This window comes from Chiloscyllium punctatum, chromosome 12 (genome assembly GCF_047496795.1).
Source record: "Chiloscyllium punctatum isolate Juve2018m chromosome 12, sChiPun1.3, whole genome shotgun sequence".
Lineage (NCBI taxonomy): Eukaryota > Metazoa > Chordata > Chondrichthyes > Orectolobiformes > Hemiscylliidae > Chiloscyllium > Chiloscyllium punctatum.
Genome location: NC_092750.1, coordinates 70,119,968 through 70,135,381, shown reverse-complemented (window position 1 = coordinate 70,135,381; position 15,414 = coordinate 70,119,968). Strand labels below are relative to the sequence as shown.

The following is a 15,414-nucleotide window of genomic DNA, read 5'->3' as shown; positions in this document are numbered from 1 at the left end:
AGCAGCTGTAAGGTCACAGCACATATCGACTTGGTTGACACCCCCGCGCAAGTACAACCCCAATCTCTCACCTTCATCACTATTTTACACCAGGCCATACAGTTTACCTATTCTTAGTGAAATCTGACCATCTTCTCTGAGTCACCATCACCCAGTGTCCATTGTAGACCTGTATCTTATTGTCTGGAAGAGAACATCATGCACAGGCAAGCAATCAAACAATTTCAAAGGTGAACTTTTATTTACAGGTAGCAAGAGTGAATGCAAACCAAACAAATAGAGGATGCAATTCACTTCCATAGTGTAAACCAGATACTGGCATGAGGGCTGATGCCCGAAACGTCGATTCTCCTGTTCCTTGGATACTGCCTGACCTGCTGCACTTTTCCAGCAACACATCTTCAGCTCTGATCTCCAGCATCTGCAGTACTCACTTTCTCCACTGGCATGATGACCAACAACTATTTTACAATGCAAGAATGCATGCTGTACCTAATTCTTGTCTACTGAAACTGGCTGTCAATCAGGTCCTGTCTGGCTTGTCATGCCAGACTGAGCTTTATCAGGCACAAGGACAGGTTCCTTGTCTCCAGTGTCTTTGTCCTCTTCCTCAAGACTGCTTCTGTTTTCACAGTTCCTAAGCAGTCAATATAATTCCTCATTGCCTGTTCCAGTTGTGCAAAGTGCAACATGCTCAGATGATGCAGCAAGCACACTGTGTCTGGACTATACTGGAGGGCTCCCTCACCTGCGGACTTGTCTTAGAAGCAGCACCACGTTTTCAGCAGCCTTGTCATCTGCACTACCATGGATCTGGTAGAAGTATGGGTGACATATGACTGCACTACACATCATTCGGGGTTGTGTAATGATGTCATCAGCCATGATCGCAGTGGGTGATCCTTGTCCCAAAGTAAGCAACCTTCTAATTCACCTGAAAGGCAGCCACAGACCAACATCTTACCAGTGACTAGATGTATGATTCTTGCTGGCAATGATCCATGTTGGGGCGTAAGGACTGTCAAATCTGGCTGGTACAAAAGAGTATTTCAGGATGTTGGAGTCATGGCTACTGCTAGGGTAGCCTCCTGTAAGTGGTAACAGTGATTACAGGTCATCTGCACATGAATTGAATCTCTTCCACATGATGAATTCCTCAGTGTTGTGATACAGTCCTCTCAGTGCCAAGTGTCTGCAGACGACGGCCCTCTGCACCTGAGGGAAGCCAGCCATGTTTCAGAACCCAAGGCTCAGACTACAGCATTGACTGTGTCAAGGAGAAACAAAATTAACTGGTGTGATTTTGCACATCGATCACTGTTTGATCTCTTTGTGCATGACTGAGAAATCATGCACAGGTCAACTGTCGATTCCTTGAAGGAGCTAGTGATGTAGAGGTTCGGAGTAAGAATGAGATGGCCTCCCGCTCTTGGAGCCGTAAGGTTCACTCTAATATCCAGCAAAGTTCCATACAGTGTCCTGAGACGTACAAGCTTAATCCACACTGTGCCTCGCTCATCCCAAGGAAATGCAGTCGGGAGGCAAAAAGTTCTGCTCCTCCTGTGAACTCTACACGTCTGGAGAGGGCTTCAGCTGTGACAGCTGCCTAACCTGAGTGCTCCTTGGCCTCTGCAGAGACTTGCTGGTGTTCATGGACTTGCTGTTGGCTCTGTTCCTTCTAAATTTACCTTTGCCTTCTTAGGAAGGTAGCCACAGACCAACATCTTGCCAGTGGCTGGGTGTATGATTCTTTCTGGCAATGATCCATTTTGGGGACATAAGGAACAACCAAATACTTAGCTCTGAGAACAGTAAGTGGTGGCGTACCCTGCAGATGATGGCTGAACAGTCATCCATACGGTGAGACATGCAGTGTCCCTACAATGAGGATCATGTTTTCAACATTCATTCAGCTTCAGTTACAATGTATGCAGCAACTTGGTAAGGTGCTGCATCAGCTAGTAACTAACTCATTACATCAAAAAGGAAGTGACTGCTGCGGTCCAACCTCTTCGCATCCCAGACTCACATGAGCCTTGAAAGTTATAATTGCATTCACCCAAGTCCATTGTGATATTTACATGATAATCATCTCCATCTCCCACAGTGTCCCTGCACATGTGAGAAGTTATGGCTTGATTTTGACTAGCATTCACCTCTCTTTAACTCATTGACATCTTAATGATGTAGAGGTTAGTAGCAATGTCCAATTTTCAAGAACCAGTGGCATGGAGCAAATTGCCTTTGACTGCACTAACCGTACATGCAGCTATTGCAAATGGATAATTAAATTATTGCGAACGAAATGTAGCTGCAGTTTACAACGTTATGCTTAATTTATATGTACCCTAATGTCCTACCATCCAGCAGTTGTGGAATATGTGATTCCACCCATCAAACTGATACTGTTCCATCCACTGTCAGCATTGTCCTAACCATTTTCCAGTTGCACTTAGTGTCTAGTGAACAGCCAGTGATGAATACAACTTGTGCTGAACGCTATTAGCATCAGGCTCTACCCGGTCAACAGGTACCTTGCACTACTTGGCAGCCTATATGGAGACCCACCACAATGAACTGTGCATCCAGTGTTCCTCCGTGCCCCCTGAACCTGACATTATACCTGACTGATGCCCATTGTGGTCCAGTGAAAGCCGTGGCAGTGGTCACAGCCAATAATCTCCACTCATGTAGCATACCATACCTTCTGATACTGTATTGCAATACTCCGCCTATTTACCTTGAATCCCCCTTCCACCCGCCACTGTCACCAATCTTGTTCTCAACTCAACAAATGCTCTGCTTTCCCTCACCACCTCCACTCACTTTTAACATTGAGCCCTCCCCTTTACTGTACACCATCCCCATCATTCAACGTGCTGACCCTCTGTACTGTATTCGGTCCAGACCTCTCACCACCTTCAACAAACATCCCCTTCACATAACTGACCAGACACTGACCACTGTCTTCGCAGCTCCTCAGTTAGGAATACACAATTCCCCTGACTGCTTATGATGGCCCTCCAGGATTTACCATTGCCCAATCTCTAGACTGTAGTGGGACATATTTCCTAACATGGCTCGCCCGTATGGGCATCTGTCCATGGCCAAACCCCTGTGTTGTGTGTAAACAGTGCCCATACTTGACAGTACCAGCACTCCTGATCAACAGTGACCTCTTCCATTGACAGGATTGAGGACTAACTCATATCTACTTTCTAACAAGTTGCATTTGTTTAAATAATCATGCACTGTGATTTGCCATGCAATCAGAGGGCACATGCTGTTGCAGGTGTTAGATTGACAGCTGGTGTGCTGTCCAGCAAGAAGTCCCCCTTCTCACCCATGATATGCAGCTCGAAGTTGGGTAGTACTGATAACCTTTAGGTTCTGACAGATGCACTGACCAACAAGGCAAATCATGGATGCTGCAAAGATTAGATTAGATTACTTACAGTGTGGAAACAGGCCCTTCGACCCAACAAGTCCACACCGACCCTCCAAAGAGCAACCCACCCAGAGCCATTCCCCTACATTTACCCCTTCACCTAATGCTATGGGCAATTTAGCATGGCCAATTCACCTAACTTGCACATTTTTTGGACTGAGAGAGGAAACCGGAGCACCCGGAAGAAACCCACGCAGACACGGGGAGAATTTGCAAACTCCACACAGACAGTTGCTTGAGGCGAGAATTGAACCCAGGTCTCTGGCGCTGTGAGGCAGCAGTGCTAACCACTGTGCCACCGTGCTGCCACAAATTACAGGTTGGTGATAACTGCACAAACACCAAGCCAGCAAGGAATTAGCCCTGGACCAATCATGAGTTGGGTGTATGTCCTTGAGTGTAGTGTCCTTGCAGCAGCCTTTTAAATGCTAGGTGCAAATGCATCTTGCAATGTATGTCTGTACTTCCTAAACATCCTTCAAGTATTTTGGAGAGATGTCGTGAGGATGCTGAGGAGTTGACAATTATCAGATGCCAATGTCTGTGGGCAATGGTTGTCTGTAGCTGCTTCCCATGGATTGTGCCCTGAGATGCTGTTGCATTGTGATCAATGTGGAGCTCTTCACAGGCAGTGATGAACTGAAATCAACCAGATCCCTGCTCTGACCTCCATTTCAAGAGTTCTTGATTTCTAGTTCACTTGCAGCAAATGTAAGATAGAAAGCTGCATAATACTCAGGCAAGATGTGCAGTTAATAAGGTTGTTAACACGCATCAGCTCCCCCCACCCTTAATAAGCAACTCACCACTGTCTAGAAGAATTTCATTTGAACACCAGATGAATTAAAAGATGTTCCTAACATTAAGATATGACTCACTGGAGTTTTTGCTCAATTCTGCTGCATTTCTCGCCATAACCCATGTCATTTAGACCTATAAGCTCTTTTCCCAAGAGATTGGCACATGAGTCTATATATTAGCCCAGGGTCAACTCATAAGTCATGTGAAACATGTTAATTCCATCAACCTTAATAACCGAGAGCCCCCTCTCCATTCAATTGAGATTCCTCCTGAGCACTGATGCAAGTGTGAAGTGATATTTTCCATGCCTACTGAAATGAGTACAGTTTGTTGATTGACTATTTCACCATACTCCCTTTTGTACAACCAATCAAAAATACTATAACCGCCACAGTTGTTGACATATTAACTACAATATTTAGTACGATTGGTATATTACAATGTGTTTGACAGCGGTTCTTTAGTTTGCTAGTGAATCCTTCAAAGATGTATAAGAAAGAGGGTGTTCATTGTATTAACTCTTCTCCTTACTACCCTCAGTTGAATGGTCTCACAAAACATACTGTTCATACAATAAAATCCACGATCATTAAAGATAAAGTGACTTTAAAAAATTTTTGATAGCTATGTTAAATCTGCTTGCTCTAGATGATAACTTGCCCTCAGTGACAGCTCTCATGTTTGGAAAAATAATCCATACAGTTTTTCATCCACACAGCGTCACCATCCAATTATGTATACACGATGTATTGTTGGAAAGGGAGAAAATGGTAAAAGAGCACGATCAATGAGCATACAGACAAGTAGCAACTTAAATAAGGGCAAAACAACAAGTTTGAGATTTACATATGGGAATTTGGGTTCACATTATGTCATGGTGTCCAGACTAGGTCACATGACATTTTCATGATCAACTGTCAAATCATGCGAAGAAGTAAATGACAATCTGAACTGCATATCATCAACCGTCTAACATACGTATGATGACTCTGATAGAAATCATCATTCCAAACAACAACATATATAAAATAAATTATATGGAAACATCCACAACGACAATCAGCACACCAGAATGAAGCTACAACACCAAGTTGTGATAACTGTATAAGGACTAGATCTGGTTATGTTGTATGCCCACCAAGGCATTGTCTGAATGCTTATGGAAATATATCTAAATTGCATCAATACTTGCAGGATGAAAGACACAATTGCCAATAAACATCCCTGTTTGTTGTGTTTATATATCATATGCCTCAGATTTCCCTAGTGTATTATATTTTCCCCTTATTTCTAACTATGGTCCTATTAAACTCTTTTGAGAGGAATTTATTTCAGAGCAAAATCTGTATAATTGCTTCCAGGCTCCTGTGAATCATGCATCTGTACAGTTTAATAAGGGAATTGGTATGACATAGATACAATGTGTGCAGAAAGAAAGTTAACACCTGTGAAATGTCCTTTAACCCTACTTTCTCTCCTGTCTCCTGCTCTGATTCTCATGGGCTCAAATAATTCCTTATAAAAGCCAGAAGTGTTAAGTGCAAGGTTCAGGTGAATTTTTAATTTCACCCTTAGGCTCAGATAGAGCTATACACAGGAAAATTATTTATAGCTGTTTAAAAATTAACACATGTGCTGAATAATTTTAGTGACTTGATTTGGAATTATATATTTATATTGTTTTGTTTTAATAGATGTTTGCTTTAACACTAAGTGAAGCAGCCAAATGACAATTAGAAAGTATTTGGAAATTTGAGCAGTCAGTTTTGTGGAACTTGCTCAATAAATTAACTGTATGACTGATTGATAGATTCAAAACTTCTAATGACATGGATTGGGAATGACCTCCATGTATGTACTTTGGTACCTTACAACAGTAATTAAGATGGAGCAATGAGCATGTTTTGGTCATTACTGTACTTTATATGATTCAAATTTTATTTGTGTCTTAGTCTCAGTCTCAATAATCTGTCTTGTCCTTTTAATGGAACAATGTTGAACTTTCATGCAGTTTCTATTGTTTGCTAAAATGTGTGTCATGCTGTGAATAATGTTCTGTTGACTAATGTCAAACTCAATCCGTATAACCCCTCCCTTCCTTCTTTTTCTCTGCTGCAGAGATGAAGGTAGTAGGGTGTAAGTCCCCAATGCCTGTTTTTTTGCAGTGTTCGCTGCTTGCATTTTCATAAATATACATTGCACTTCAGGAGCATGCACACAGTAATATTCATATCAAGGTTACTTCACTTACTTCAGTAAACCATTTTACTCCCCTAAGGCTGGACTACATTGGCTGCATTGCATATATTTCAAAAATTGAGTGTTACTTCAAATGCTCTAAAACCATAGCTTTCTTGCACCATCATAAATTAACTTTATGCCAAAAAAGATAGTTTTCTTTATAAGGCCTAACAAGGCTATTGATTTAATGTTGAAGAATAGCTTCAGAATTTGCCAGATCTTAGAATTATAGACCATGCATGGTGAAATCATGCTGCAATTTCTCAATTTAATTGAGAAATTGAAAAAGAATCCTTTTTCGAAGCCATTACCATTGATATAAAAACATCTGATGCTACACCTCAATACAGAACTGCTACAAAACACCTCCACTAAGAGACTTTAAGGGTACTGGTATATGGAATCTACTGTTTGTTGTGCAAGTTGGATTTCACAGGTCCAAAGTAACAACCATGCAATTCAGTTCTGTTGCTCATTGCAACTGTAACCTGCACTGTTGCTCGCTGGAAACAACAGTGGTTCAAACTTGTTACTGTGTTTTTTCTCTTTGCAAACAGTGACCTACTGTTGCTATGTTTTGTTTTATTTCAAAAATATAGCTTATTCATTTAAAAATCATCTATAAGTACATACAAAGTCTCCACGTCAGTTCTGTATTGTCTTTCCAGACAGAAAAAAATAATAGAATTTTAATATTTCTCAGAGCTTCTCGACAGTTGCAAAAACAAAGGCATTTTCTAGTAATGCAGGAAACTATTTATGTTCATTTTGAGGCACTGAGAGGATCTGATAATAGAACGGACCCTCATTGTACTTTGGCAGAAAGATCCTAGATGGCTGTCTTTCTCGGCAGCCTTGACAGCAGTTGCCCCAAGTTTTGGTACATCCCTCAGTACGTAGTCCTTGACATGTTGCTGTGTTATTTCTTATTTCAAGCAACAGTGATTCACACTGACTCGCAGAATGATGACTCGCAGAACATTACTGTTCTATTCTTCATAGTAAACAAAAGCCAATTCACACACTGTTAGTGTGCTATTGGTCGTTTTAGAACAATGACCAGTTTTGGTTAATGGCTTGCCACTCACTATAGAAAGGGATAAGGGCAGAATTAAATTGACTGTACATAAATGCACAGAGAATAGTGAACAAAATTGGAGAACTGGAATTGCTCTGGGGGATATGACATAGTAGCATCGACAGAAATGTGACTCAAGGCAGAACAGGACTGGATACTTAATATCCGGGTTATAAGGTTTTTAGTAGAAACAGGGTGGGTAAAAAAGGTGTAGAACTCTCGATCAGAGGTAGTGTCATATCTTGAACACAATGCAGTTCCTGAATTAGAATATCCATGGTTGGAGGTGAGGAAACAGAGAAGGAGTGATGACATTGTTGGGTATGTAGATCTTCAAATAATGGACAGAAAACAGAGAGAGCATTTGCAGACAGATTATGGAAATCTACAGAAAAATTAGGGTTGTGATAGTTGGTGATTTTAATTACCCTAGAGAAGACGGCAAAAAAGGTGGTTTGTGGGGCATGGAAGGGAAGAAATTCATGAAACATGTATATTACATTTCCAGTCCCACCAGGGAATGAACTGTGCAGGATCTGGTCCTTGGCAGGAGACCTCTGAAGAATGTCAGAGTGAGAGAGCATTTCAGAAATAGTGATCATAATATAATAATGTTCAATATTAAGTTAGAAAGGGATAAAAACAAAATCAATCAAGGATTAAGATCCCAGACTGGAAAGGGCAGATTTTAGGGATCCAGAAGTTGAACTGGAGCAGGGTGATTAGAAATGTACTTTGGTGGATGAAAAATGGATGAAGAACTTTCAAAAGGGAGATAAAGGAGTGCCTCAGTACATAGCGATAAGAAATAAATACAGGGTGTCCAAAGCTAGAGTACCCTGGATGATTAAGAATATTGATGAGAAAATAAGGAAGAGAAAGGAGGCATATGATGCTTACCAGAATTTAATAGCAATAGAAATCTGAAACAGTATTTAAATACATGAGAAACGCTAAGGCTAGAATAAGGAAGACTAAGAGGAAGCTTGAGGAAAGGATAGCAGGTTGCGATAAAACAAATAGTAAACTGTTCTTCAAACATGTTAATAGTAAAAGATTAGTGAAGGATAGCGTGGACCCCGTAAGGAAATGGCCAGGCCTGTCTGAACATAGGATTAGTCCTGGGGACTGGAGGAATACAAATGTGACACTAATGTTTAAGAAATGGGCAAAAGATAACCCAAGAAACCTTGACATTGACAGTGGGAAAACTGATGGGGGCCATTATATGGGATAAGATAAATATAGGCCAAATACGAAGACACCTGGCAGATGAATTTCAATGCAAAGAAATGTGAGGCAATTGTCCTAAAACGACCAATAGCACACTAACAGTGTGTGAATTAGCTTTTGCTTACTATGAAGAATAGAACAGTAACGTTCTACGAGTCAGTTGTAGAAAAAGCATAAAGAAACCATACAGACACAATGGTATAACTTTCAGGGGAGTCCAGGATCAGAGGGACCTCGCGTGTATAATTCTCTGAAGGTAGCCAGGCAAGTTGAAACAGTTGTTAAGAAAACTTATAAGATCCTTAGGTTTATAAATAGCAGTATAGATTATGCTTCTACGCCTCTACAAATCTTGGTCAGACAACATTTGGAATATTGTGTTCAGCTCTGGGTGCCTTATTTAAGGAATTATGTTAAAACCCTGGAGGTAATGCAAAGGAGATTTACTAGAATGATACTAGGGTTGAGGCGTTTTAGATATAAGGAAAGATTTTAGAAACTGGGCTTATTCTGCTTGAAGCAAGGACTATTAAGAGATGACCTTAAAATTATGACATACAAAATTACAAACAATTTTGACAGGATAAAGAAGAAACTGTTCCACCAGTTGGTATGTCATTAATTGGGAGTCACAATTTCAAGATTTCAGCATAAGAGCTAGGAGTGAGATAAGGAGTGTTGAGTTCTTTACTCAGAGAATTGAATTAGAACGCGCTGTTAGGAAAGTGGTGGAAGCAGATTACCTAGCAAGGTCAAGAGAGAACTGGATGTATCTTTGAAAGTGATGAACTTAGAGGGCTATGGAGATAGGGTTTGAGAATAGGATCAGTTGGGTAGCTGTTTTGAGAACCAGTACAGACATGATGGGTCGAATGGCCTATTTCTGTACTGTAGAATTATTTGATTCTATTTGTTGTCATTGTGCTACTGATTGCTGAAGCAAAAGATTCCATTCAATGTTATTGGATTATTCTTCATTTCGAAGAGTACCACACATCTAGGGCAGTTCTTTGCATTTGAACATTGATCACCATACCATGTTTAAACATTATTTATTCTAAAACAACTGCCTTTCATAATACTATTGTGATAGAATCTTCACAACTTTGGACTCTATAGAACACAGCAAGTTACGAAATATTTTAATAAAACCCAACAAAAAAGTTAGAGTCCTCGACGCCGAGCAGCCACAGCATGTTCAAACTATTCTGTGAGACTGTATTGGATGAATAATTAATGAGTTCAGATGGAATTGTTCTTTATTTTGTAATGAAAGAAAGTTTAAAACCAGAAATATGTGTTGACAGCTCAAAAGTATTGGCTGCAAGTATTGTACTTTCTAGTCTTATAAAATTATAGTATTCCTGAAGCAGTACTACCATTATTTCATTTCTAATTTGTCAGCACACTCTCAGTCCCTGCGTTGTTGATTTTACCAATTAGGAAAGATATATGAGTAAATTGGGCATAATCAAGTATTTCAAATATTTTACACTAAGCACTACTGTTCAGATTTCTTCTTGTCTCAAACATGAAGTGTAAATGTCACTGTTCATTTTACTGCACCTATGAGTTTGTTTGTTCCAATTTATGGAGACGAGTAGAAAGTAGGTAAATACTTGAAAGTAGCTAAATATTGCATTTGTGCGGTTGAATATAAAGGTATTTCCTTTGCTTCAAAGCACAAACCCATGTACTATGTTAGTTTTAGTGCACATGAACAAAATTCTTCCTGGCATCTACATAGATATAGAAAGGTTAGCATGTAATTTGTGTCTATTAACTTTATCTGCAGCAGCATTATTTGCATTTTAAGTCAGCATATGTTAATATTCAAATGACAAGTGAATGATGGGGATGTTAGGGTGACCATGCATGCCAAGTTTATTAACAGTATTCTATTATGGACAAGTTCAGCTTCATAATGTTCATATTTTAAGTGCTTTTACTGCTAAGTGGTGCAATGGTTGCACTTTTTTGGGTGGACTAACATCTCCACAGCCTGGGTTTTGTAATTGTGCATTGTTGAACCTTCCTTGATGATTTCATAAATTTATCAGACTACAAGGCTCCCAGATTCATCTTTTTTATCCTGAGTAGGCTGACTTCATCTGGCTTACAACACTTAACTATAACATCCTCTGGGCTTGTATGGACAAAATTGGCTAAGATTCCTCAATTTAGTGTATTATTTGTGTTAACAATTGCACAGTAGATACTGGCCTGGTTTTGGAGCTGTAAAAGTGAACACAGTGAGGCATGGAAATATGTGTATTTGATTTTAATCATATTATTAGAGGCATCCTCCTCTACATTATTTTCAAGCCAAGTAATGGATCCGGAGCAGAGGCTGGTCAAAATCTACAGGTCAGTGTCCCCTCCCCACTCCCCATAGACTCTTACCCATCCACCATTACCTTTTGCATTCTGCTGCCAAACCAGTTTGCAATCTATTTAAGCTCTCTTTGCTTATTCAGGAATATTTTGTGACCAGTACGCAACATTGGACTCCTGGAGGCAGGGAACAAACTATTTCATTTCACCTGGCTCTAATTGCAGGCATAATACTGTATTCCATTCACTATCCTAGATTGCTATATGTTGGAACATAATGATGCAAACAAAATGATTTCAGAGTACACAGGCATTAAAATTAGGAGGGTAGGTCCGAGTGTCTAACCATTTGCACAGGAACCATTATCTTAACTGTCAGCATGGACAAGTTAACCTAACAGTCTTCACTGAGTCCATTCACCTATGATATCGGAGGAAAACCTATTGGTAAAGTTGCATTCAGAACTTCTGAGGAACTGTTTATTTACAGTGTTAATGGGAGCAAATTAGCAAGAAGGAAATAGCCCCCATTGCAGAAACTAATAGGTTTTAGTTACACTTCCTTTTGTCCAGATATGTAAGCAATTTAAAACAGTCTTTCAATCTTTCCTCAAACATACCACACCTATTTGTTGGCAAGATTAAGAATCAGGAGTCCACCATCATGTACATTTCCTATCTGAGATCTTTCTGGGCCTTGCTTTACCAGAGTTAAATTGAAACGGAGACATTTTTTTCTTGTATATGTGTGTCAAAATTTAAATCAGAGACTTGTAAACTCCCATGTTCACTGATTCCTCAACTAAGTGAAAGACAACTGGAAACTAAGGCCTGCTCAGAGAACTCAAAAATTGTATGTCTTCATTTTCTTGTAAATTCAGAGCTTCCAACTTCATATTCAGAGAGAACTGCAGAGATGTTTTGAAAACTGTGTAACTGGAATTATCAATCTCAATTAAAAAGTATCTAAACTTTAAACTTGCTGCAATCAATACACAGAAGATGACTTTGTTCAAATGGTTGATTATTTTAAATTGACTTGAAATGATTGTGAATCACAAAGAACCAAAAACAATTGACAAACACTGGAAACAAAAGTGTTGACATGAAATTGCAAAAAACCAAGGATCTTTCTCCATATCAACTCGCACAGAATATAGACACCACCAAAGTATCTGGACCAAATGTATTTTCCTTGTAATATGTTTAACGTACCTGCTGATCACTAGCCAGAAACAAAATTACATATGACCATCTATTTACTACTTTTGATAAACCATTTGTACAGAGAAGCTATCTGCTAAACATCGAGCACAAATTATTGACTCTCAGTTTACTGTGACTGAGCACCTAATAGGACTATAAGGACTGGCTTGGGATTCTGAAAAATTGTCCACTTGGCTTACATTATTTAAGATTTGCTTCTAATAAAATAGAAGTGATTGTACATCTTGGGCAGTTCCTTCTCAAACTCCCATATCTGCATTGGAATTGCATGTAGACATTCAGAATCACAATCAGAACTTCAGAGTAACATATCCCTGCTGTATGCACCAGAAGTTAAAAAAACATGAAATGTTTTGAACAACATTCAGAACTACCATTTATCTATCGCTTTATTACTACAAGGAAAGATTACCTCATAGAGACATTAGCACCATCTTGTTTATATTGCAGTAGAAGGGCTATATACAGGTTTTTTAAAAAATACTTAAAAGGATTGTTTTGGAATTATGAGGCACAATTAATTGTTGGAACAGCCTACACCAAACACGGTTACTCTCAACTATCCGAGAAACTTCATAAACCAGAAATGCAATATCAAGTCATCAAGCCCTATAGTACGGAGGCAGGTCCTTCAGCCCAAACTGGTCTGTGCTGACCAAAATGTCCATCCACGCCAACCCCATTTCCCTGCACTTGGCCTACATTCTCTTAAACCTTTCCTATCCATGTTTTTGTCCAAATGCTTTTTAAATGTTGTTAATATACCCGCCTCAACCACTTCCGCTGGCAGCTCATTCCAGGTGCGTGTCACCCTCTGTGTAAAAAAGCTGCCTCTTAGGTACCCATTTATTCTTTCCCCTTTTATCTTAATCTGGTGCCCTCTAGTCCTTGATTCCCCAACCCTGGGAAAAAGACTGAGTGCATTCACCCTATCCATTCCTGTCATGATCTTACACTTCTATAAGACCCCATCCCTCAGTCTCCTACGCTGTAAAGAGAAAGGTCCAATGGCACTCCATAGCAGTCCCTTCAGTCCTCTCAACATCCTTGCAAATTTCTTCTGCACCCTTTCCAGTTTAATAACACCCTTCCTTTCGCAAGGTGACCAAAACCGAACACTATACTCCAAGTGCAGTCTCACCAGTGTCCTGTACAACTGCAACATAACTTCCCAATTTCTATACTCAGTGCCCTGACTATTGAAAGCCAATGTGCCAAAAGCCTTCTTCACTGCTTTGTCAATGTGTGACTCCATTTTCAGCAAACCGTGCGCCTGAACTCCAAGGTCCCTCTATCCCACTGCACTCATTAAGGCCCTACCATTCACCATTGAAACTCCTATTTTGGTTTGACTTTCCAAAATGCACACCTCATATTTACATATTAAACTCTATTGGCCATTTCTCAACCTACTTCCCCAGACTATCAAAATCCTGCTGCAATTTCTGATAACCTTCCTCACTATCCACGATACCGTCTATTTTCGTGTCATCTGTAAAACCTACTAGTCATGCCTTGTACGTTCTCATCCAAATCATTGACATAGATAACAAACAGCAATGGACCCAGCACTGACCCCTGAGATACACCACTAGTCACAGGCCTCCAGTCCAACAAGCATCCTTTCACTATTACCCTCTGCTTTCTATCATTAAGCCAATTGTGTATTCAATTTGCCTGTTCCCCCTGGATTCCATGCGATCTAACCTTCCAGAGCAGCCATCCATGTGGAACTTTATCAAAAGTTCCATGTAGACGATATGTACTGTCCGCCCTCATCAACCTTCCTGGTCACTTCATCAAAGAACTTCAACAAATTTGTGAGATATAATCTTCCACACACAAAGCCATACTGACTATTCCTAATCACACCCTGTCTTTCCAAATCCATGGACATCTTGTCCCTCAGAATCTTCTCAAGTAACCTACCCACCACAGATTTTAGGCGTACTGGTCTGTATTTCCCAGGTTTTTCTTTGCAGCCCTTTTTGAGTAACAGCACAACTTTCGCTGCCCTCTAGTCTTCTGAAACCTCACCCGTGGCTAACAATAATGCAAAAATATCAACCAGGGCCCCCGCAGTTTCTTCTCTCGCCATTTGCAGGGTTCCTGGACATATCTGGTCAGGACAGCAGATTAATCCACCTTCATCTATTCTAATACATCCAATACCTCCCCTACTGTGATATGGACTGTCCAAGGATCTCACCACTGACTTCCACAGATGAGTTGGCTCGGCAGTTTTTCCAGTGGAAATTCAACAATTTTGACTTAAATTTTGTAAATGTATAATAAATCATAACGTTAGGTAGAGTCAGCAATGTAATGTAGCATCAATACTTCACCAACCATAATCATTTCATGCTCTCCTTTCCACATTGCTGGCAAAGAATCATGTAAGACATTTTGCCATGTTTATATAAGTGGAACAAAAAAGTGCAGTTACTGGAGATATAAGAAACAGAAAATACTAGGATTACATAGTATGACAGTCAGTATCTAAAGAAAGGTAGGTTAGAATTTTAGGTGGGGTCGTTCATTGAGCTGAAGGAGTGGCATATATATCTCACTGACTACATGCTTCCTTTCAGTCAGATACCGACCCTGCACGATCCATTGTTTAGATTAACTTCACTGCTGTGGTTTAAGTGTATGTAGTCGACCTGCAAATTCACCCATCATTTTTACGCTATTTCTGTTAAATTTTATCAAAGTAACATTTTGGGGCATGTTATGTGACTATCCTGCAGGTGACATCAGAAATGATTTGTATCTGACATTGGAACGAGGAGATTTTGAGAGAGGTGGAAAGAGTGTACAGAAAAACATAGAAATAACGGTTTACGTCCTTTATGCAGATGGAGAGACACTCAAGGTAAGATTTTTTTACACTTGCTGAGAAGTTCTCTTGATGCTCACTTAGAAAATGTAGATACCAATACTATACGGTAAGGAAGAGAATAAATCGGGAAATGATGAGTATGTGTAACAAAGGCAATACACTATTCACAGGTAACTTTAATCTTCATATACATTGGGGAAATCAAATTAG

The 15,414-nt window shown here is 39.9% G+C and overlaps 1 protein-coding gene across 5 annotated transcripts in view; it reads left to right on the top strand.

Moving 5' to 3' along the window:
• The window catches only part of dock3 (dedicator of cytokinesis 3), an 889,649-nt gene that overhangs the window by 542,497 nt on the left and 331,738 nt on the right, over positions 1-15,414 (top strand). For all 5 annotated transcript variants that reach the window (XM_072582733.1, XM_072582732.1, XM_072582735.1 and 2 more), the window contains one exon: positions 15,113-15,237. In XM_072582733.1, coding sequence (XP_072438834.1) covers positions 15,113-15,237 — 125 coding nt within the window. The remainder of the gene's footprint in view (positions 1-15,112; positions 15,238-15,414) is intronic.